Source organism: Ixodes scapularis, unplaced genomic scaffold, assembly GCF_016920785.2.
Source record: "Ixodes scapularis isolate PalLabHiFi unplaced genomic scaffold, ASM1692078v2 PGA_scaffold4__175_contigs__length_147842914, whole genome shotgun sequence".
Classification (NCBI taxonomy): Eukaryota; Metazoa; Arthropoda; class Arachnida; order Ixodida; family Ixodidae; genus Ixodes; species Ixodes scapularis.
The window spans coordinates 39,231,549-39,256,665 of NW_024609879.1; the positions used below are offsets into that span (position 1 = coordinate 39,231,549).

Sequence of the window (25,117 nt, forward strand, 5' to 3'; positions counted from 1 at the left end):
TCCCCGCCAAATTTATGGCCAGGGTCTATTGGATTTTTCGTGTGCGGCAACAGAATCGACGTCACGGCTTTGTGCCACGACGTCACAACTTCACGTCACGTGACAACAATTTTCCCACTAAATTTAGCCGGCAAATTGACGTCACAAGCAGTAGTGAAACTGACGAGTGGCGATTTGGAGCAGCTCTTGTAGCAGGGAAAAACGCGTTTTGGAGGAGAAATTCCCACTTTTGGAGCAAACAATATTGAGCTTTCATATAAAAAGTTTTATACAATCTCTTTGAAAGTTAAAAAGAAATCTGTAGAGAAAACTGCAGTTGTTTGACTGGGAGATTATTTAATTAGTGTCATGCCTACAAGGTATGTGGCCACTAGATATTCATTTATTTATTGAACAATCGTAGGGTGGTCAATTTGCAGATGTCTCGATTAACCTATTAGGAGTACCGATGGCATCTCTAATCTGTTCGTATCACACTGCCTTTGCTCATATTCCACCTACTACTGTTCATAGAGCAGATAAGCAGAGCATATAGCTACTCTAACTGATCACTATGAGTAGCGCTAGCTATTCATAGCGACTGATGTGAGCACAGTTTATACAAAAACTCTTCATTAAGCATGTGCGAATGATGAATTTTGGGCTAGAAGCAAATGCAAAGTGAATACCGCAAAATACCGGGTAAGCACCCAGCCAAAATTGAGAGATCATTGCGGAAAAATCGGGGATAAACACTTGTCAGGTCATCAATTTTACATATAAGTGTACTGTGCATATTTTTTCAGATCTCACACATTTGGGAATGGGCACTTAGTGTGGAATAAGCAGATGCACAAGATTCTACGGTACTGTTTTTGACGAAATACTTTTTAATAGAATATAGAATAGTTGCTGCACCTTTCTCCACACCTTTCCCTACTGTTACACCATGCATAAACAAAAATTCAGCTGAACTCGCAAGTGTTGTTCCCAAGCTTCTAATTGCCCACTTACGAGCTCTCTTAAATTTGATCTAGCTATATTTAGAGACTGTGGCCTCAGAAAGTCCAATAATTACATTGGGATGTCAAGTAAATGACAGATTTAATATAAAATTACTTCAATTCTGAATTTTAAAAAAACAAAACAAGCACAATAAATGAATAGGTTGTTAGAACATCGGTGCCTTACATATACCCTTGCATAATACCCCCAGTAAGATGTTAATGATTTTACTGCAGTATAAATATTAACAATCACAACGTGCCCTGAACCTTTTTTTTTTTTTTTTTCTTTTCTTAGTACACCAGGCGTGAGCGTGCAGCAAACCACAATGAAGGTATGTTTTTCGCCTAAGCACGCGGCTCCGCTGCGGCGAAGCGAGTTGCAAGATCGGATTATAAGCTCCGTGGGTATTGCTTCTCTGCAGTACACCGGTGGTTGAGAAGAAGCGCATTTAAGAGGGCTAACCCGCTGCAATCAATATTTCTAAAAAAGGTATGAATATTGGCGTTCATTTTGAATAGAATATGAACTATTATGTTATTTGGAACTACTATATAAAAACTTGAATAGTTGCGGAACCGTACTCTTCACACATACCGTAGAATACCGTGCATCCGCCCACACCACACTAAGCGCCCATTCCCAACTATGTAGGATCTGAGAAAGTACACAAAGTACATTTATATGTAAAATTGATGAGCGAAGAAGGGCCCATCCCCGCTTTTTTCACGATTATCTCCAAAGTTTGAGTGGGCGCTTGCTCGGTATTTTACAGTAGTATTTCAGTATTCCAAAAAAAAAAACAGTACTTTCCTCATTTTCAGCGTCGTAGCCAAGAATACAACGTCCCAGACAGTTTGTTTTCTTTTGGAGAACAACTCCCTTTTGGCGCAGACATGGCACAAATTGTGCACAAATACAGCCTTTGGAGCAGCATGTAGAAGGCTGTTTGTTCTGGCACAGTTTGGCACAAATGGCGCAGTAGTTCCACCACTGCACGTGATGCAAAGTCATGACGTCGCTTTCTCCGCTAAATTTAGCGGGTAACTTTCTTCGCCAAGTTTATGGCTAGAGTACCGTGGAAAATGACGTCACGACTTTGTGTCACATCAGCCATGAACAAATTCAGGGGCAGGAGGAGAGGACGAGGAAAAAAGGAGGGAAGCACACCGCCCTCTCTTTGTCGTCGTTCCAAGCCCCACTTGTGTGCCTAGTTTCCTTTCCTTCCACTGGGTGGCAATCCCGTCCCGCGTGTCTAGTTTTCTCCGGCTGCTCGGGGCGGCGATAGTCCTCGGCGTGCGTGTGTACCATTCGTAACGATGATCACAGATCGTGACAATAAACGTGTTCGTACCTTTGTTCAAAATTCTGTATCACGTCTGTGCCGTGTGCTAAACAGCTTCGCTGGTCATCCACCTCCACAAAGTGAAATGACTCATCATTTCTTTTTTCTTTCTTTCTTGGAGGGCGTGCGGGAACGCAGAGCAGCCGCCTATCGCTGCCGCATTCTCCTCCAGTAATAGAGAGCAGCACTATACATGGCCATTCACTTTCTTAATACCTTGTTGAAAGTGGTCTTACCCTTGCCGCTCCCCATATTCTATTGCATGTAACACTTTTAAGACACTTTAAGACAGCCCACAGGAAATTGTTTTCTCTATGTATCGCGCTGCAATTTGCTACAAAGGCGCAAGCAGGTGGTGGAATTTTACAGTGAAAAATTCAAGGAATGAACTAACCTCATTCAAAATAAAAACAGAAACCTGTTCTGGACAGTCTACGCCGACACGTCGCAGCTAATGCACGCAAAGTGACAAGCGCTGTCGACAGATGGCGTACGACGGGTTGAGGGACCTCTGGCCGATTTGGGTCACGATAGCAGATGATTCCGCAAAAGATCACGAATCGGCAGACGCTCTTTCGACGCCGCGTACATCATCTGCCGGCAGCACTTCTTATTACACGGGCATTAGCTGCGAAGTGGCTGCGTCGACTGCCCAGAACAGCTTTCTGTCTTTTTTTTTTCTTTTGAACGAGGTAAGTTCATTCCTTGATTTCTTTCACAGTAAGCTTCCACCACCAGCTTGCACCTCTGTAGCATGTTGCAGCGCAATACACTGAGAAACCGATTTTTGCGGACAGTCTCAAGTACCTTATAAAAAAAAATGAAGAGGTTCTTAAAAAAAATTTGGGGTGAATTCTGGAGTATTTTTGTCTCGTGAATTTGAATATCACAAGCACTCGACCCAAACTTATCAATGGAAGAGAGAAAAAACGAAAGACCAACTGTTGGGCGTGATGTCATACCCAGAGGTTTCAGATGCCTTGCGCTTGCCGCTTGTCAGTGAACGCGTGCGGAGCTTTTGACTCATCGGGTATGGCTTGCAAATCTGCGGAAATGTTGACATCTTTGTATGTCACGTCACGATTCCCTCCTCGCACTGAATGCGACAGGAAGGAGGGACTTCAGCACTATTTTGAAAGCATTGTTGCGACTACTTGGTACATCAATCTAAATTTTGATATTCGTAATCCTGGATGTAAAATAAAAACGAGTAAGGCGTTTTTGCTCAAATACAGAATTGCTTCAGTTTCCCTTCAAAAGCACTGTTTACGTTTACTAGACTCGCATTTAGCAGCAATGCACTTAACTATGGCCGCCAGGGAATACCACCTAAGAGGGTGATAAAAAAATTATCTGCTCTCTGGCTGTAAATTTAATTTTTTTATATAAGCTTTTTGAAATTCAAAAGACAGTTAGGGCGCGGGCAAGCTGGTGGAAGTTTACCATTTTTTTTGACTACCTGAGACTGGGTGGAAGAAACATGGAATGAATGAACTAACCTCATTCAAAATGAAAACAGAAACCTGTTCTGGCAGTGTACGCCGACACGCCGCAGCCAATGCACGCGTAGTGACAAGTGCTGTCAACAGATGGCGTACGACGGGTAGAGGGACTCTGGCCGATTTGGGTTACGATAGCAGATGATCCTGCAAAAGATCACGATTCGGCAGACGCTCCTTCGAGACGTCGTCGTGTTTCTTCCACCCAGTCTCAGGTGGTCTAAAAAATTTAATTCAAGTTAGTCTTAGGTGATTGCAGAAACTGAACCTTGGCTGAATTCAAAACTATTCGCCACATCGTTCCCTGTAACTCGTCTGTCTGACAGGATCAGCCCACGTGCACTCCCAATGTTGTCATTGGGCACAGATGCAGACGGGCATACGGCTGTTGCTTCTTGGCGTACACTTTCGGGTCCTTGCTTAAACGTCCATATTTACGTTTAATTCAACCCATTGACAAGTACACAGACGCAGCGTGGGACCCACGATCACAAGTCTGTATCAATGCACTGGGAAATATGCGAAAGAAAGCACCACGATTTATGTACAACCGATACAGTAGGCGATCATCCATAACAGAGCTCTACCAGCTATCTGGCTTGCCATGGCTAGCTGCACAAAGGGAAATTAACAGACTAAAGGTTTATATACAACCTTATCAACAGCGCGAATGGTCGATCGTCCAGCGAGTATGTTGCAGTGAACTCTAATCAATTATCTAGAAATAAACACGACAAAACGATGAACAAGTTTTTCCGTCACACCGATGTTTATACGTAAAGCTTTTTTTCCACGCACTGTTAATGAGTGGGACAAGCTTCCGTCACAGCTGATACACAATGACTGCTTTCATGCATTCTCAGACAGCCTCCAGTCACTCATTAATGACGATGCAAGACTGGAAATATTATGTACCGTGTATCTTTCGGCTGTTGTTTCTTGGTCGTTTGTTGTTTTTATGTCGCATGCATATTGCACGTATAGCTTTGCTCATGTATGTGCATAGATCTACTTATGTTTATTTTTGTGTTTACTTTTGTCATACAAAATCTTGTTTTATGCGATTTTTGGTTTTGCTTCTAGTAATCTTTTTAATGTTTTTGTCCTGGCCTCTTCATAGGCAGCTGGCAATTTTCAACAATAAATAAATAAAAACAAATTTAGAAAACACACACTTCTACACAAACAAAACAACTTCCTTCACACTGTGCACTAAGTCTGACAAATGTCAGCAATAGACACGCCCTTACATCACAAAAACAATAGCTGCCCCTCTGGTGCAAGTCAAAAGTGGGGCAGTCATTTTTTCTCACACTGTAGCCGCAACTGAACTGACGTAACATGTTCAAACCTGCCAAGCAGTGAATAAAGAAAAAGTGACCTTCCACCAAAAAAAAAAAAAAAAAGGCTGATAAGAGCGCAGCCAACAGATACAAGTTTTAAGTTACCCGAGTGGGAATAGCTTTTTTATAACTCTGGAATGAAGATTGCAAAAAAATTCATAGCTAATTGTTGGGCAATTGTATTGCACGTGAAACATGTGACTGACTTAACGCATGGCTTGAGCTATCACAATCAATATGAGCGTGAACACCGCATCACGTGGCCCTTGGTACTATCAGTGGCCCCTGTCGAATGCTGCGTAAAGCCTAGATGCAGGGGGAGGGGGGGAGGGGGCAAAGACAAGTAGACTCCTGAGACGACCATGGCCTCCGCAATTTCGTCGAACACGCACACGCCATTTTATGGTTGCGTGACGGGGCAAACATTTGTGATATTCGTTCAAGCTTCAAGATGGTTGATTGGTTATCGCACGAATAGCAGCTTGGAGCAACGCAGGACTCCCTGCGGGAAAGTCTGTGATTGATTTATGTTGTGTTCTATTGCTTTCACAATTCCAGGGAGGGAGAGACTGTCTACGCCTACACCGCTCTAACTGTGTGGATTTAAGGTCCTTGGTTCTCACAAACTTACGCAAAGTAAATATACAATATGATGCACGCACAAAGGTGTCGGCAAAATATCCGGTATTGTTACCAGAATCATCGAAACAATCCTAAAGCTTCCTGATAAACAAAAGTTACCCTACAAAAACGTATACATAGGCTACTTTTGCTAGCACACATTCCTAGCGAAAAATTCTCCTCGTCATTGGTCAACCGTTTTTGCCAGCAGATGACCCAGAAATGCAGAATGGTGCAACGATTGCTCGAGACATTATACTTCGTCTGCAAGGCGCCTTTATACCTCACAAAGCATTTGACAGGGGACACTGATTGTACCGCGGGCCACGCGAAGTAGTGTTCAAGCTCATACCGACTGAGATAGTACTACACTCTATAACAATTTCTGGAACGGAGATACCCAGCACTAACCCCAATTTTGAAAACGTGTGACAGGGTGTCAAGTTGGTACCTGCCGGATACAGAGGGGGAGGGGATGTCCCACAGGGCTTTCTCGCCAAATGGCACTTCAACTCACGGCGAGACGTCGCGACATACTGGAAAGACGCTCGCATAATAATCTAAACGGTCCAGATTCGATTCCTATCTGGCGCAAACGCTTTTTTACTGGGACGGCCTCTTCCCCCACCCCATTCAAAACTCGGCAGTGTCAACCCTCACGGCCACGCTTTTACCCAGGCTTCATAAATGCCGAACGCCTAGCCAAAAAGGGACAATGACACCCCCAAAAATTTTCTTTTAATTTTTTGCCAGGCGATTTAATGTGGTGTCAGAAGATTACTCAATTAAAGGGGTCGTGAAACGTTTTTCCGAAATTCAGAGCTTTATGTGTATTTGGAATCTTTGTCCTTTATTGCATAACCCACGTCCATTCGTTTGATCGTCTGGATTCATTTATTGGAACAAAAAAGATAATTTCGGTTTCTCGGGGAGCTTCCCTCTCAGTTCTACAAACACGTCATCATAAGTAACCAATAGGGAATTTTTGTTGTCTGCGCAAGATGGCGACGTAGAGCGGACTGAATGGGCGCAGACAGAGCGTCAGACATCGCCTCAACAGCGGCGCCATAATGACGTCACGCACGCAAATCAACGAAGGAGATCTGACGTCTGATATTTCGTTCAGATGGTTCAGATAACTGTAACATCGGTAACATGGCCGACCTCCCCGAGCTCCAGCGTCGCCTGTTACAACGCAGTCGGCTCCTGGGCTTTGAGCCGTGGAGCGACAGCCCATTGCGTCAAACGGGAGACCGTACGTCGTCCGACAACGATAGCAGCGGCGACGACATCGACGGCGAAGGTACGGCTTGTGCGGGCTCTCGACATCGTCACGCAAACCCAACGACGTCTAGAGCTCGGGCGAGCCCCGACCACCAACCCCCCGAACCGGATCGGCTCGGACACACGGGCTGGTAAGTTTTAGGGTTTCCGAAAAATAACTCGCGAGTGCGTTGCTCACACGATCATTCTAATAGGTGCACCTGCGGGCGGTGCGTGCCGATGCCAACCGACCTCGAGAGCGTCTGCTGCCGCGAGGTTCCGGCAGCGACTCGGAAGCAGCCGTCGGATTGCCTTACGACGCACCCGCACTTCCATACGCTGTGTTTGGATGAAGTGGTCTTGGACGTAGCCATTCAGATGCTCCAGGACCACGGCATACGTGTCGAGAACACGAGGTAGGAACTTTTTCGTGCTGTGATCAATATCACTAATTTACAATTGAATCATTCATTGCGCTCAGTCATGTTTATTTGCCATTGAGAGCACAAACCATTTGCCTTAACAGGAATCGGCAGAAAGGAGTCGTAACAATCCATGTAGGTACACAGTTTTAATTTCTTACAAAGGTGAATAAAATGAAATAAGAAATTGAACACATTTTTCAAGTTTAGTGTTTCTGAGGAAATATCCTTTTATGTTACAAAAAAGCACCACGAGCTTTGCTTATTATTTACACCATTATACACTTCTTATTTTGACTAGTAAGACACCTACAGCAGAGTTACCTGAACATAAATACCACAGTGAAAGTGACTGAAGATACATTTCTGGGCTTGCAGAAACTAGGTTAACAAACTATTCAGTGATGAGCATCAATAAAATATTTTGCTCTAGATCCTATATCCAGGAATTTCTGCAGCATTGGAATGTAGCAGCTGTCGGCGTCGAGTGCCTTCCGCACGTAGGGCCACCGAGCCTGCCAGGCAGAGACCTAGACAGTTTACAAAAAATTAGTCCAGACTTGGCTTTACCACTGCACCTATCTGGAACCCCCAAAATCGGCCAAGGTGAGAGGAGCAAGGCGTCGGGTTACGTCTCGCCGAGGAGAAGACCCTTCACAAGATATACGACCTCGGGATGCTGTACGGGATACCGTACAAAACACAATTTGTACAAAACGGCGGAACGACCACTTTTCCTTCCGCCATTATGTAAGCTTGTGTAACCTATTGTAACCCCAGTTAATAAGCGTCTTGTTAATTTTAAATCAACCTCAGTCTTTCAATTTACGATCACCTACGAACTCCCAAACCCAACGAATAACCTGGCATGGCGCAGCCGACATCAACAGAGGGTATGAGCGGCCACACCCCGTCAACGAGCATCAACAAAAGGTGGAACCAAAGAACGATGCTTTGAACGAAGGGAATGCTGATGATCTTCACCTCTTCTCCAAATATAAGGTGGTGGAAGAACCAAGGTCTCGTCATTTGCCATGCAGTGGACCGAAATGCAATTCATCCGCAGACTTCTAGATGACAACGCGACTCGGCGAGGAGCTAAAGGCACGGTGGAAACCCTCACGTCCGTTTGCGAGACTTGCAACGAACAGCAAGCTCGTATTGAGGAGCTCGCCACAGCCAACGACAAGCTCCAAGCCGATGTCGAACGCCTACAAGCCAAGATGCAACGCCTCATCCAAGCTGCATCTTTGACGAAGGCATCAGACGTTCCCGACGACACAGCAACGGCTCCCCACAACAGCCTGACAGTGAAACGGCTGGAGCCAAGCAACATCCCAGTGCGACCTACGCTAGGGTGACCACCTTCCTGCTATCGAAATGCGGGACACACGGGGCAGAGGGTGGAGGAAATTTATTAACACGCACACCACGAACGAAAGCTCTGTTAACACATTGAATATCCTGTGCTGTTTATACACATGCTAATTACATTGCAGCAATTAAGCTCAAACAATTTTCACTCCCAGTGAAATATTGCTTTATGCCAAAAATGTTATTAAATGTGTCGAAGTTGAAAACGTAAAAATCGACTGTGGCAGAACTCAATGCATCAAATGAAAAAAAAAAAAAAAAAATCTTTTTCTGGTTATCGTTTCCTGTCAACACTTACTTTCATCGACATGGTCCAACACAATTTTTTAACACTATGTTCTTTTGCGACCGTTCTGAATGGCAGGCTTTTTGCCTTGTATGGCTGTCTTCACTAAAAACAAACTTCACAGCAACCCTTTCGCATTGATACAGCGATTTGAAAATAATTACAATATTTTATATTTAAACATTTCGCGAGCAATTTTTCTTACAATATTTTGCCACCAAGGGGAGAGCCGCAACGGAGCATGCGCGTCGAATCTCCTGCAAGAACGACGGTCCCTTCCCGCAATGCTTAGATAGAAAATTGCGTACCATTGAGATTCACACGATCACCAGCGACCTCCGCGCTTCCACGTGCCCCCTTGTTCGGCAGCACCGTGAGTTTCAGAGTGAATTTACGACAAAGTGAAATGCGGGACATTTTGAAGATTTGGGAATTTCTTGCGGGACGCGGGACACGAGCCCTCAATGCGAGACAGTCCCGCGAGTTGCGGGACGGGTGGTCACCCTAACCTACGCCCATGCAGAGCAACATCATCGCTCCTGATGTTCCCCTTCGAACGTCGACTCCACACGAAATCACCCATCTCCTTGGGATGATCGTCGAGACGCAGGCCCGAATGTTAGAGTCCATGGCACGACAAGGGCAGTCACTGCAGGTGCACTCAACGAGCGACACCTCAACGGCAACCCCATCTACGACGGTGCCATCGAGACCAACATCAAACACTGGATCGCCGAGGTAGAACGTATCGCAGCCCTGGCTCATTGAACACCTCAACTTGCCCTCGTGAACGCCGTTTCATGACTCCGCGGATCAGCGAAATATTGGCAATCATCATACGGATCAAAAATCAGCGATTAGGGCCCTTGGAAAGATGAAATCACGTAGTGGTTTAGACGAAAAATGACCATGCAAGAATTCCTTCAGTTCCAAAATAGACAACTAGTCTAAAGTGACTCAATCGTCCAATACGTTTACTCCAAAAACGCAAAGCTCAACATGGCACCATATACGTTTGTTATAGAAGAATGCATATCCCTCATTCTCAACGGGATAAAAGACAAGTGGGCTAATCCGTTAGCCTAGCAGTGCTGCAGGACGGTTATCGAACTGATCGAACGCACAGCCATGCTCGATTGTCAAAGATGCACCGAAAAACCAAGCACGGAGGCACAGCAATCAAGATGGTCAGGATGCCAACACTCAACGTCAAACATCAGAGTCCGCATCGAGCAGCCTATTCAAGAGGCCACCCTCCCGACAGTGCTTCAATTGTAGCGAATCCGGTCACCTGTCACGCGATTGCAACAAACCCACGAGCGCAACACTCCGTGCAGAAGAACAACGCAACACTGGCTCAACACCAAACGTTCAGAGCTCAGTTACGAATCGACAAGCGAACTGCTTTCTACGATCCACTGGAGGCAGCCTTCCAATTGTCGACGGATTTGTGCACAACGATAGGCCTGTTAAAGTCTGCGTTGACAGCGGTGCTTCATGTAGGCACGAAAACGAGCCCATGGAACGGACAAGAGCGCATCGAAGTCCCCGGTCGCAAGCTTGAGCCAAAAAGTGGAACAATGCTGGACATCACTGTTGGTGCCACACAAACCCAGCTTCCCAACACAGTTATTGCACCACTGCCAGCGCCTTTGGATGCGATACTGGGTTCTGACTGGCGCCAACAAGCCAATGTTGATGTGACGTTCCACTCATTGAACGATGTCACAATCGTGCAACTACCGAACGACAACAAGCAATCCGCACATGACATGCGCGATTTTAAGACACCTACGCATCCCAAAGGCAGAACCGCAGAGACATTGATCGTTTCATTCTGAGAACGAGAAGCTACTACACCGACCGACTTCGAAGACACAAAATACGTAAGACTCCACACGAAACAAGAGACTCCAAACAAAAAGTTGCTTCAGGACATTGACGAAGCGGTGTCAGAAATGACAAAAGATTCGACACCCGAAGCGGACAAACTACGGTGTATTCTCACACGGCACAGCAAAGCCTTCGTGACAAATGGAGAATTGCTCGGATTTCGCCCACACGCCGAACACTCCAAACACTCCATCGATTTACGGGACGACATACCAGTCGTTTCCCGAGCATACAGGTGCTCCCCAGTGGACAGAGACTTTATCCACAATCAGGTCGACGACTACATCCAAAAGGGAATCATAGAGCTAAGCGAGAGCGAGTATGCCGCACCGACGATTGTTGTGGATCAACCGCATCACCCAACGACTCCGTGAAGGATGGTTCACGACTACAGGGAACTGAACGCGAAAACTGTGAATCTGTCCTATCCCATGCCCATCATGGTGGATGTGAGGGCAAGGAGCAATGACAGTCAAGGAAGCACTAGAACTTCTCGACTCAGCTCTCGACAGAATTGTTACCAACGGACTGAAAATGGACATGAAGTAATGCCAGCTCTTGCGCGACGTCACTTTCCTCGGATATGAAATATCATTGGACGAACGCACGCTTGACCAAGCTCGAGTAGCCGCAGTCGACAAGTTTCGACCACACGTGAACGCCAAGAAGCTCTACTCAATCCTACAGTTTGCCAACCACTACCGTATGTTCATCCCCATTTTCTCAGCACGTACTCGTATATTAAGAAATCTTATCGCCAGAGAGACACCTTTTGTATGGACGCATGACCACAAAGATGTGGTCAGCACTTTGAAGCACACTCTCAAACACCTTCCAATTTTCGCGAGCTTCCAACCAGACTGCCCGACGTGTGTGCTCGTTGGCTTATGCCAGACCGGCCTCGGAACCATACGCAGTCAGTTGCAAAACGGCAAGGAACGGGTGACTGAATACGCAAGCCGATGGCTGAACAAACACGACACCAACCTTCACTCCAACACGCTCGAATGCATGGCGCTGCATTAAGCAGTGACAGAGTTCTCTATGGGGTGGACCGTGTTTCACAGTGTTTACAGGCAACTTCAGCGTGGCGTATTTGGCACTAAAGGGAGCAACGAATCACCAATTCGCTCGATGACGCTGGACCTTGCTGAATACACTTTTGACATTGTTCACAGGCCAAAAAGATTGAACATGGCAGCAGATGCCCTTTCACGACAGGGAGAAAGAGAGAGTATGCCAGGAGACATCCTCAAAATGGTACCGGAAGGTCAAGGGTTGGCATGCTACGTTATCGTAGCAGGAGATCACAGTCACCTAAGCAACCTGCAGGCAAGGGACGCAGAATGCTAGAAGTTAAAGTCAGTGGCGAGCGATGGAAACAGCCCATACAACAAGAACGACGTCCTCACAAAAGAAACCATGAAGGAAGGACGCATCGTAAAAAGAATTGTTGTTCCCGCCACGCTCCAAGAGTCTGCGATGACGATTTTTCATGACAACTCGGGACAGATGGGAACGGAAAAGACGAAGGAACTCATCCAACGAAAGTACTGGTGGCCGACCTTGCTAAAAGATGTGCGTCGTTACGTAAAGTCCCGTCACATGTGTCAGACGATTTACGCGTGCACGACAATGAGCAAAGGCTGCTTGAGTGTAAAAGAATGCAAAAACGGCATGCTTTTAAACTGCCACATAAAGCGCTCATCAAACTTATACAGAACACACAAATCGTTTTTTTCTTATGGTAACACTACCCTGGAAGAAGTTGAACCATGGCTTATTCACGTAGCTGGTTCACATGGCTTGTTGAGTGCCACGTCACAAAACCTTTTCTCAACTGCCACCAGGATGGCTCTGCCACGAGAAAGACACAGTTTCTGTGTTTCATTTAAACTTAATGAGCGCTATAAGTACATTCTGTACAAGCCATGTGTGATGATGACCAGAAGATTGGCCCAAAATGAGCCAAATGGAGGGACTGCCTCCGCTTCTCAGAATATGCAAGTGTATGTCAGCCTTTAAATGAAATTGAAAGGATGTAAGGCAACATTTCCTTTTCCCAACAGAAAGTACCGCCACACCAGCTACAGCCAGCTTGCACACTGGCTTTGGGGACGGCTGGGAAGGAATCGCAGGAGGGTCCTCCCTGCCTGTGCTGTAAATAGAATAAGGGAAAGATTTCCGTCAGAAGGCTACACTGGCTTCCAATATGCTTACAATTTGTAAAGTGTTCATCAAATTATTATGCTGTTCAGAAGCTGTTGAAAGGGGAAATTGTAGTGTACCGTAAAATTCCGAGCAAAAGCAACCTTTCCGCGCCGTTCCGGGAAAGCGCCCCCTCCCCACTCCGCACCCGTATCATGCACCGTGCAGACCGCACCTAGGCAACACTGGCCTGCGAAATCCAGTCCAACAATCCAATCCAATACTACTTTGCAGCCTGATCAGCTCGGTTGCAATGCGCCATTGTCGCTTCGTTTTGGCGGTGTCAGTTCGGATATGCATTCTTACACAGTGGCCGTGAAAACGGGAAAAACGTACACCAGACGTCTCGACATATCAAGCTCGTCTGGATACGGGAATGGGACAAGAATTTTGACAATTTGCTACAGCCAAACTACGGGAAAGTCAAACTTCGACGAAAGCTAAGTAACGGCACGCCGGTGTTCAGTAAAAAATTGGACGATGTGCCCTTTGAATACCTGGAGCACGAATGAAGTGCAGAAGAGCCATAAGCAACCGGCTTCTTTCGCTTTTTTCTGAAGAGGCTGTCAAAATAGCCAACGGCATGCAGTTGGGAAACGTTGCAGAATGCCGTGAACTTTTTCTTGCGATCGACTCTGAGGAGTCTTTTGGTGGTTTTGAAAGTGATTAATATAGCAGTGACAAATCTTTGGCCTAATAAAGTCTATGTTCTCAAAGATAAATAAAATATTAAATCCATGTGCAATGCGCTTTTCTATTTTTCTGGCAGAAAATTTTTTTCGTTGGCTGCTTGAATTTTGGTGCCGTTCCAGGATAGCCCCCCCCCCCCACACACTTTGCAGGTAATTTTGACTTGTGTGCAAAGGGGGGCACTTGCTCGGAATTTTACAGTAGTTAGATTGTGCAGTTTGAGAATGTGCATTGGTTAATTGAAGCCTTTTGCAGGATGAAAGACTATAGTCCATGTGTTATTTGGCAGTTTGTTTTTTCTTCTGGAACATGGAACTAAAGTACCAACAGCCATTGGATGGCCAGAAAAACATGCTTTTCGTGTGAGGGTTGTCAAAATATCAGGCACTGGAGAAAATCAGCTATCTGCATTAAGTCGCCATTTTGAACTTTTTTTGTTCATGCATGACGAAAGAGCCCAAGTATGCACCCTCAGCGTCGACTTCCACAATGGTGCGTCTGACTTTGGCTACGTCTGCCATTGCTGGCTTTAGATGCTGCGTTTACGTGCCCCTCTATAAAGAAGACGCTTTGTTGTCATGGTGACATGACCATAGCTGAGGGAGTTCGTTGTCAAGGAGAATGGGGTGTGGCGATATTTTAACAAGCATTACACGAAAAGCATGTCTTTAGCTCGCAGTTAGGACAAAGTTTCTTGTACTGCAACCATATTTAATTGAGTAGAAAAACTTCTATCCAGAATATTGGCTGAAAAATATTGCATTTTAATTTGATTTTCATGTGCAGTCTTCTAATTGACATACTTCTTTCTAAATATGTGAGGAGGAACGGAATAAGAATTAATTGAATGTTTTGAATTTGTGAAGTAGGTTTTGTAATGTAAGATTTTTCTAGCTTCTACCATGTTTATGTTTGAGAGGAAACTTGTCAGTCACAATAAATTGTTCTGAAAGTAATATGTGTTCTTGTCATCATTGATAAACTAATGCCCGTGATATTGAAACAGGGGGCATTATACCCCCCCCCCCTCTCTTTCAATCTCAGCAGTGACTAATGGTAGGGAGAGTGCCCACCTGATCTAGAGGGAAGTCCTCCCTGAGCCAGTGGCAAACCTTGACCTCCTTGTCGCCACCAGTTCGGCTTTTGAAGGCCCGGGGAATGAAAGGCTCATGGGGGGTGGGGCGTCAGATTTGTTCGCTGCAAAGGCAATCTTAAAAGACCGCCACAGTTTGCAGCACTTTTCAGTTTCTGAGAGCAGCAGGTCAACATAGTCTGAAATAGAAATGGTGCACATACAGTCGTTTGAGTGCATGCATTCTCTTTGCACAAAACATGTAACACCGGCTAAAAAATGCACTTTGTGTGAACAAAAAGGGTGTAGTAAAGCAGTCTCTGTGGGCCCATGCACTCTCCAGAGTTATCTGCTAGCCTTCATTACCAAACCTGCAGATGCAAGTAGTAAATATTTTGGATATAGTATTGTTTTTGAGTTCTGATACTGGGATGCTAGGGACCCAAGGGATCCCTAGGACGTCCTTATCCAAGGAGAACTCAACTTCTAATTCTGTTGATGACACTTATATGCAGAATTGAACGTATTCATCCTTTTAGATATAAAAATGAACGGGGTACCCGACACACTACTTACTGTATGTAGGCTCAGCTTGCTTGGGACGGACAACCTTCACTCCCTTTCTGGATTTCGGATGTTTGATCTTAAATTGCAGAGATCCGTCAGCCGAGACAGCTTGCTCCGTGTTGGCATTTTCGTTGAAGTGCAAGATGGCGAGTTGTGTTCTGAAATGAGAAAAATAACACCAGGATCCTTGTAAATATGAATGCTCGTGAATGAGTTTGTTCATAACTTGCCTCGCACGCATGCCATCAGATGAGAAGCACACAGACTTCGGGGCGAACCCGATCAGGACGCTGTGGAAGGCTTCGAGGCTGAAGGTATGAGTTGAAGGGGCTAGTTGCCGAATGTCCTTGAGGAGACGCGGTGCCATCGTCACTTCCACAAACTTGTCATGTGCACGGGTACCTGTATTGTTGAAATGGGCAAGCTTTCCAGACAGGTTTTTTCTAAAATAGTTATCTTATTTTCTGCATACTTGCAGAAAAAACTACTTTTTGTCGACAGAGCCGACAAAAAGTAGGATGACATCGAGAGTATCGAGAGAGGGGACAGTATTCATGCTTTGTCAAAGTGTTGACTCTAACGCTGTCTCAATCTCCCGCCTTGCTCCTGCTGTCCTGCTCCCCGGCACTGGCAGAGGTTAGACAGAGTGAGAACTATATTTCCTTTCTCTGGAAAGTGGTGAGCAAGAATACCACAAAATATATATATACAGTGCAGTCCACTTATAGCGATACCACTTATAACGATATATCGGTTATAACGATCGATTTTATAGAAGCATTAATTTTTGCATTGGTTCTATGTAAAAATAAACCATATATAGCGATGCATCTTTCCCGGCATATCGGATACAACGATCAATTAATGATCGCGTAGAATGTGTTTACTACGAAAATTCAACAGAAAATGAGATAAAAATTGTGAAATTACGCGAAGAAACGACCGAGATCGGCGGACGCGATCATCGCCGATTGGCCCCGACCGAATACTCCGTGAGTAGGCGCTGCGCGCGGCCTTAAAACCTCGGCGCTATCATCATCATCATACCCGTAACCTCGTAACCCCTCCCCGCCCTCCTCTTCCCCGCGTTGCTGGCATGAAAGATGGCTCGACGAAGCGAAAAGCTATCTCCCTCAAGGAGAAAAAGCAAATCCTACATGATTGGCGGCAAGGATTCAAGGTCGGAAGTCTCGTCCGGAAGTATGAGCACTCTCAGTCGACGATATCGACCATCCTGAAATCCGGGGACGTCGTAATGAAGAAGGCTGGAACAAGCGGCTTTGACGACCAGCGGGAAAGGCTTAGGGAAGCCTTGTACGAGCTGTATGCACACCGCAATAGCTCCAGCTGCCGCACAAGCAAGCGGAGATCTTGGATTTTTTTTAGCGTGTTTGACACCATTTCATTGCGTGCTTGCTGATGACCCTACAATGAAACTTTGTTATACTGCGGCGCTTCTTCTATGGTGTGATTCAATGAACACTGGTGAGTGACCTTCCGCTTGGGGGAACTATTTTGGGCAGTTTTCAGGGTCAGTCCGGATACAACGATAATCGGTTATAACGATCGCATTTTTCGCATTTAATAATATTGTTATAAGTGGACTGCACTGTATATATCTATCTCTTGGATTGTTTAGCATGGTATGGGGGGGGGTGGCAAAATTGAATTACCTCAAGGGAGGAAGGGGAAGAGGAGGCCTCCCCTCCTCCTCCACAGGAGCTGCGCTCTAATTCGGCATTACAGGGAGTTGTAAACGTCTCATTTTTAGGTTGAAATTATAATCAGTGACATGCTGACGGATTTTCATTGTGGTAGCAAGAATGTCGCCTGAGAAATATAGACCCACTGCACCAGCAGGCATTATACTTTATTTTACTACAAGTGCAAATGAAGCTGAAGATATATAAGGTGCACATGTTGACTTGAGCAACAGTTTTGTTTGCACAAGCATGCATGCATAGCATAGCACACTTAAACTGCAGTACCTAGTCTCTTATCTGCTGTTCCTGATACAATTATACCTCCTTATGCTTGGGCTATGTGAACATGTAACAGTCCACACATCATTTTAGCATACACCACACAATTGTTTCAGAAAAGGACAAATTACTGCTGCCCTGAATTTTTCTGTAGTTGGATATGTAAGCTAAAGTATACCTATACTTTTGTTCACCATAAAGCGGATGCCAGTGGGCACTACGAGCTATCAGGGTCAATTAAGTGCTGAGACTGTGCCATGTAACTTTCATCGTGGGTGCGGTGACGTGCAAGATGTGAGGTTGTGTAGCACTGAAATGGCTTACATGACACATAGCACCAGTTGTGATCGATCTTGGTGGAAAGGCAGTAAAATTGTTAGTAATAATGAGAGCGGTGAATACGAGGCATTTGCCAGAAACACTTTCAAGTTTAAATTTATTAAACACACTCACCAGGAACTAGCCACTCCCTTTCTCCAATGTCCTCATGAGCACAATGCGTGTAGAGCCCTGGATGGTCAGCGTGCTTGTTAGCAACGTGGTACTGCACACTCTTCCACATGTCGAGAAGTAGCTCCTGGTTGCCATCGCTCAGGGCAGCACACCAGAAGAGGTGATTGCTGGCAGGCTGAATCCAAACCTCCAGCACGCTGCACCCAGCTCGCTTCGCCTGGGCAGCCAGCTTCTTCTTGATGCCTGTAATGAATGTCGAATTGGAAGAATATTACATTTATAATATTTATTCTTTATTTTTTTCAGGGCTAAATGTTACTGGCTTTATGAATATTGAAAAGCAGCTGTGTTTGTTCTATGTTTATTGTAGAAAATGTTTCGGAAGATATACACCGCATTCATATAAAAATGCAAATGCATAACATGTTTCCAGAGCTCGGCTGAGCAATACCCGAGAGTATGTTACAGCTTTGATCAGTGCTCGGAATACGGGGATGCATGAACACCCATAGATTTGACTGCATACACTGCATAGCCACATAAAGGTGTTTGTATAATCTGAGTGGTCCTGATATCTGCTATTAATAAAGAATTAGCCACAAATCCCTGCTTGTATTTTCAGTACCTTTTGAGATGTGCCAGCCATCGAAATAATGTCGGATGGTAGGTTCCTCCGTGCGCATGTGCTTTGCAACTTGTATGTGCCGGTCCGTTGTCATGGACACAACGCTCAGCCTACGATCCTTCACTTTCTCGAGACATTTGAGGAAAGCATGTTTCTCCATGGAGGTGCTGGACTTGACTTCTGCGCACTTTTGGAGAGGAGGAAAACTTGGTTATGTAACAAGGCCAGACTGCTATAGTAGCTGTAGCTCACCTCCCCGACTTGCACCTGCTCGAAATGTAGAATTTTGTTGAGTTGAGCAGCGTGCAGAGAATAGGTCATGTATTTGGCGGAGAATCCGGGTGAGTCGCACCGCCCATCGCCAGCAAGGTCCACCTCCTGACCTTCCAGCTGAAGAAACAGCTCCTCTTGTTGTTCTCGCCAGATCTGGTTGAGACATAGGATTTTTTTATGAGGTTGCACAAAAGCACACAGCACAGCTCATAAGACAACTCCATTTGTCCACACTCTTATTGCAAGGACAAGGCCATCTCTCAAGACAAGTTACCACAGAAACTGTAAATTCAAAATAGGAAAAGGTATAACATGGTTTAAAATCAGCACAGACATAGTTGAAATTGAAGACTATTTATCGGTAGAGACCTACTCGCACATAAGAGCGAATTACAAGAACTAGAGAGAATGGTAGTGGCATGTCTTGATAATGTGGTGACTGATTTTTTTGGTGGTACAGTGATGTCTCGTTAATATGGGAACCTCTATTCCCCTAAAAAAAGTTTCCATAATCCGAGTTATCCACAATAACAAGACAAAATTGCATGTATTTACCCAGTTCATCCCCGAAAATGTTGTGTATATAGCGAGGCATTCATATCAACAGGGGAGTACAAATAACCCATAACTGTGCACAGCCTTGCTTTTTACCTTGTTAATTGCAGGGAGCAGGTAGCCTCTTTGGTAGTTGTAGAAGGTCCGAAGCGTGAACACCTGAATGTTGATGTGCTCCAGTGTTCTGAGCACGCTGGTGGGGCTGGCGCCGGTGAAAAGTATGCCTGCTGACACCAGCACGTTGCCAGCTGCCTTGCCGTTCATTACGGGCTGGCTTCTCCATAGGAGGCAGTGATTCTTGGCACAGAGCGTCTGCACCTTGAGCATTGTGCCAGACACGCGAGATACACTTTGGCATGGTGCGTAGCATGTCCGGCACACCTTGAAGAGCTTTTTGAGACTGCTCTCAAACACAATGAATTTGCGGTCCTTTCGCGGTGAGGCCTCTTCAGTGCTGTTGTCAAGACTGGAACAGAATTAGTGCATTGGAATAACTGTCATGACAACTATTTTGCTTAGTCATTGGGGACTATAATTTAGAAAAATAGAGGGCAACAGTAAAAGTCAGAGCCACCCAGGTAGGTAGTTTGTCTTCTGTGTTTCCGTTTTTTTTTAACTGTAACTTGTCATTAAAGCCAGTTCACAAGATATACTTCCGGTACGTAGTCTCCCAAGAATCCATGCTGGGGAGACAGCATGGAGGGCAGTTTTTTCCTGCTCACACAAGTTCCTTTGGTTCTTGATTGAGTGCATTCGTTGGAGTAGCCAGAGACACAGAGAAGCATTGAGTGGCACTCAATTTTCATACTGGTCAACTGCCCTTGGGATTTGAGAGAAGCTTGTGCGTGAACAGATGGCTTGTCGGCAAGGAAAATGCTACCGCAAGAAACACTGAGGGCAACTCTGAAGGAAGATAAATTGAAGCAAGTGAGAGTTAGTGTGAGCCAAATATAGTATTGTTCTTCTTGACTGCCGTCATTGGCAGAGTCACTTGGCATGCTCTCGAGATTTATCAAAACTGAAAAGGATGCTAATGAAGTACCACTTGTGTGCTGATGAATACAGCACATGCAGAAAGAGGTTTACCAGCCTTTCTAGACTATAAAATGGTGCATCGTGAAACTAACCTATATGTAACTGGCGTCAAGTCAACCTAATACCTTCTTGAAATTCCAGTCTACTCTCTTACCAATTTCATTTGAAAAATATATTAAATCAGGAAGTGGCAATTGCTGGTGACCTTTTGCTTAAATAAAACGAAAATGGTAATCTATGCTTGCTTCAAGAAAGGCCACAACTGACTGGTGGCTATAATTATGTTTCATGTTTTCGCAATATGGGCGGAAAAACCCGAAAATTAACTCCTTAGCCGATTTTATCCTACATTAGACAATAACAGGAAAAAACCCAGCTTTCAGCAAGGAAATCTAGCCACAGCTGTATGTTGTGCGAGCTCAGAACAAAAATCCCACAAAACTGTCCAGAAGACTGCTTCTTCAGGAACCACTCACATCATCTCATTCCCTTCTCTGATTGGAACAGATTCAATTCCATGTATTCAATCAAGCACACATTCCCTGGAACTGAATGAAAATTGTCACACTGAATACCCAGGAAAAAGACCACCCTCTAAAAATCCCCCCCCCCCCCCCCCCGAGCTAAGAAAAAGAAAAACAGAAATGAATATTTATTTATAAATAAGAGCACTAGTACACAGCAGGAGATATAGATAATGCAAATGCGCAGGTGCCTATTTTTCAAAGAAAAAATATCATGAAGAAAATAATGTATTTTTATAGTTTTTATAGCGAATGTGTCACTCACCTCAGTGATTGACACATTCGCAACGCATTATTTGGAAGTACACAAACCATGCAACGATTGCATAAAGTAGAAAGAATTACCCCACGAAGGTCTCGTTGAACGATGGGAAAAATTCCGAGCACTGCTCAACTTCATCCTCCGAGCCCTCTTCATCCTCCGAGTCTGAGGCATCAGATCCCACGGGGCTGGAAGTGTGCTGTGGACCCTCGAAGACGAGTGGGATGGGAGAGGGCATTCGTTCAGCCAGGGGAAGAACTGAAGGAGGTGGTGGGGGAGGAGGAGGAGGAGGAGGATCTGCAGTGCAGACAGGGGCAGTACTGGCAGTGGTCCTGTCTTCAGTCTGGACATGCACGTCTTTCCTTGCACAAGCAGTAAGGTTTGTCTGTGTATCTAGAAATAAATAAACAATCAAGATTAAAAATCATGTCATGCTTAAAATGATTGAACCATGGAATACTTAATGACAGAACCCTCTACTCCCAGAGTTTCCAGTCTGCCCGGGCATGTCAGCACAACTTACAGCATAAGTAAATCTATGTCACAATTAAACCAACTCATCCCCCACCAGAAATTTAACCAATAAGCTTTCGATCCCCAGCCCAATGGTTTATCTCTGTGACAGCAAGACGACTCGCGATGTGCACTGGCCTTGGCTCCTACTACAATTATCACAAGTCCCTGCTCAAAGTTCATAGCAATCTTTTAGGGGGGGTGATAGCAACTATAGTCACTGACAGCCTAAGAAGGGATTCATTCTATCGCCTAATGTCACATTCTGACTTGGCTGCGGAGTAATAATAAGCTTTAGTCTGTTCTAATCACATTTAAACAATTGCGCCTTCAATAATGTATTGGATACATGCATTATAGGATTTAAGGGTTGTCGCCAACATTGTAGCTCTGGGCTGTTGATCAATTAAACTACAAATTAATTGACTAATGCTTTAGTCGCGATTAATGATTTTAACCAATTAACTTTTAACAAAAAAAGGTAAAAATCCAACGCTTTCACCACGCAGAGGACAAGCACACCTGTATGAAGTCAAACTTTAGGGAATATTTTGACCTAAACTAAACTGTAGGGGCAAGATATGCAAGTCTAAACAAATGGAGGTCATGTGCGTCCTAGCCACTTTACGAGTGTTTGTTTAGCGTAGCAGACTATTGTGAACAATCAAATGAGTTTGCTATTGCCGGAGAATATCGACGAACCTCGTTGCCTCCGCGGCTGAAGTAATAAAATTTGTGGCTGTGGGCGACTTTTGACTTTTTTCTGCTACACATTAAGGTTGATTTAAAATTCAAAATTGTATATTGCACCACTTATAACATATGCAGCAAGTAGCAAAGGAAAAAAAATAATTTTGACTTTTTTAGAAACCAAATATGCATGGTAATGAACAAACCGATTAGGGGGTAGCAATTAATCGGATTAAAATTTTTAATTGACTTTCTTCTAATCTAGATCACATTCACTAGATCTGAAAGTTGCGTATATTTTATAGTAATTTCCGTCATTTATGCAAATTGTTTCGGGGCACTCTACGTTCATCACTAAATAAACAGGCGCGTTTGGTTGTCTGAATTTATAATAATTTATGGATTACGTCGCAGTCAGCTTGTAACGAGAAAGTCATTGCACCAAAGCAAATAGAAAAGTCTTACACCGCGTTTGCACGTCGCCTCCGTCAGTCTGGCAAGAAGCCGTAACGACGTTTCTTGTTGTTTGTGCCCAGCCGTCAACCATTCGGTGCGAAGTTGACGCTTCGACGACCACGTCTACAACGTCCGACCATTCGGAGGTGTCCTGTGATGACAAAATATACCAAACATTGTATTACAAACTGGAACATATTTCACTATTACACGTCATACAAGCTTACCTCAGACCTTCTTCGTTTTCTGGGCGGCGCGCTGAACCACAGATTCTGCGTTGGCACGGCGTCTGACTTGAGACGTGCGTGCTTGGTGTCCAGGCCGAGGCTTTGCCGCACTTGAATGTTCGTCTCGTAGTCACCCGGAAGAAAGTGGTCTGAACACAAATGACCCACACGGTCGCCGATGTCGTCCGGACCGTCACGGTCAATGGCTCGAAGCCACAGGGCTCTTCGGTGTTGCTCGCGCGGCAGGTTATGGAACCGTACGTTGGGCGCACTACGGTACGTCGTGCTGCAGTTTCTCACGAGACACATGGTCGGCATGGTGAGCGCTGAAACGCGCACACAACGCGCACGAACAACGAGGAGCGCAAACCGCAACCTAAAGTGCTAAAGTTGCCGCGGGCAGTAGCATGCGCAGCGCATCCCGCCGGACGAGCAGCCGACAAACCCGGGCGTTGCCATGGCTACCAAGCGACGGAAGACTCGGATGCGTTTGAAACCGAAACTCAATCGGAATCACGTGATGCAGTATCGTGTAAATAATATAAGAGCGTCAATAAATGATTATTTATTTTTATCCTTTTCAATTTGTTATGCGAACAATAAATAAAGTTTAATATCTGTTCCACTTTATATATCACTTATGATGACGTTTTGTTGCCTCTGGTTCCCACACCGTGTCGTATGGTCGTTTCAGAATCGCCGAAACTTGTGATTTTTAAATGCGGTTTGTAAATTCCAGACACAATATTTGGCCGCAAAACTTAGAAAACAACAGCTTTGGGCTTTAATGAATATAAGAAAATTAAGATGAGGTCAATACATTTTTGTTTCATGACCCCTTTAATATTTTGCTCCAAAGTCATGTATATATATAATAAAACCAAAAACGCAACTGCTTGATACCAAAACCTGCGCATGAAGATCAGAGAAATATAGAGGAGAGAATGAGTGCCGGAAGCCATGCGACTACACCCAACCGTGCGCATTTTTTTTTCTCCAGTTTTTTTTTGGGGGGGTTTTGCGCAGCAGACGACATGCGTTGCGGGAACTGGTTGCCGTGAGATAGCTTTGCAGTTACGTTTGTTCCACTCGCTGTTCTGCACTTCAAGATGAGTTGTTTTGTACATTGAAGAGTCAGAAATGAGCATTGAGTGCCCGTGGTGAATGCCCGTGATCGGCATCCGAAACGAATGTTCCAAGATTTTGCGTGAAGAGCTGCCCCACAGGTTTTGCAACGTAAAGTGGCATTGTGTGGCAGTCTGCAGAAGTTTCCAAAAGATCAACGAGATTGGAACCAATGTCTGGCTGCAATTTCTGCAGAACAGTTACGGGACGGGCACCACGGAAAGTGGACGCTACCTAATAGACATTGCTAAATTACCCAAGCATCAAGGAGAATGGAGAGATTGGTGTTCCGTGCACCATACGCACATGCCTTCCCGGTATAAAAGATTTGAAGCAAATAACCCAAATAAAGCATTGAAAAACACACTTGCAAGATGCAATTTGTTTTAAGCATTTGCTACCGCTGAGGCCAGCACGTGCGGCGCGTGAACACCAATCCCTGCATTCTCCTTGATGCTTGGGTAATTTAGCAACAGGTCTATTTATATGCTCATTGCATTTTGTGTACATTGAGTTTGCAGGTGTCAAAAAGGGAACCAATCCCATATCAGTTGGTTCAAAGACGTTTCGTCCACAACATCAGTTTTTTTGTTTTTCTTTTTAGTAATAATTAGAAAAAAATTATGTGTAAATATCGCAAAATGTTTTTGTTTTTTCATGTTTTTTTTTTTTAATTAAACAGCAAACAGTACACTTACACTCTGGATCAAAGCTGGGTCTGCTGCATGTGAAGCGGACACCTTTCTACTGAGCTGCTGGGGGAACTCTTTTGTTCGTAGTAATGCAGTCAGTCGACTGTAGGCTGGAGAGCGCTGCTGATTTCCCTCCAG

The 25,117-nt window shown here is 44.9% G+C and overlaps 2 protein-coding genes across 2 annotated transcripts; both read right to left on the bottom strand.

The window, feature by feature from the left end:
* Nucleotides 1-15,568: 15,568 nt before the first annotated feature.
* On the bottom strand, nucleotides 15,569-19,782 carry LOC121047753. Its single transcript, XM_042293543.1, has 6 exons — nucleotides 19,552-19,782; nucleotides 18,880-19,053; nucleotides 18,628-18,814; nucleotides 18,003-18,245; nucleotides 15,846-15,969; nucleotides 15,569-15,725 (listed from the first exon to the last, which is right to left on the bottom strand). The coding sequence occupies exons 1-6, from the start codon at nucleotides 19,780-19,782 to the stop codon at nucleotides 15,569-15,571; spliced, it is 1,116 nt and encodes a 371-aa protein (XP_042149477.1).
* Nucleotides 19,783-21,355: 1,573 nt separating this feature from the next.
* LOC121046710 lies at nucleotides 21,356-23,480 on the bottom strand. Its single transcript, XM_040501245.1, has 3 exons — nucleotides 23,163-23,480; nucleotides 22,945-23,086; nucleotides 21,356-21,669 (listed from the first exon to the last, which is right to left on the bottom strand). Exons 1-3 carry the CDS (start codon nucleotides 23,478-23,480, stop codon nucleotides 21,356-21,358), a joined length of 774 nt encoding a protein of 257 aa, XP_040357179.1.
* Between the last annotated feature and the right edge of the window lie 1,637 nt (nucleotides 23,481-25,117).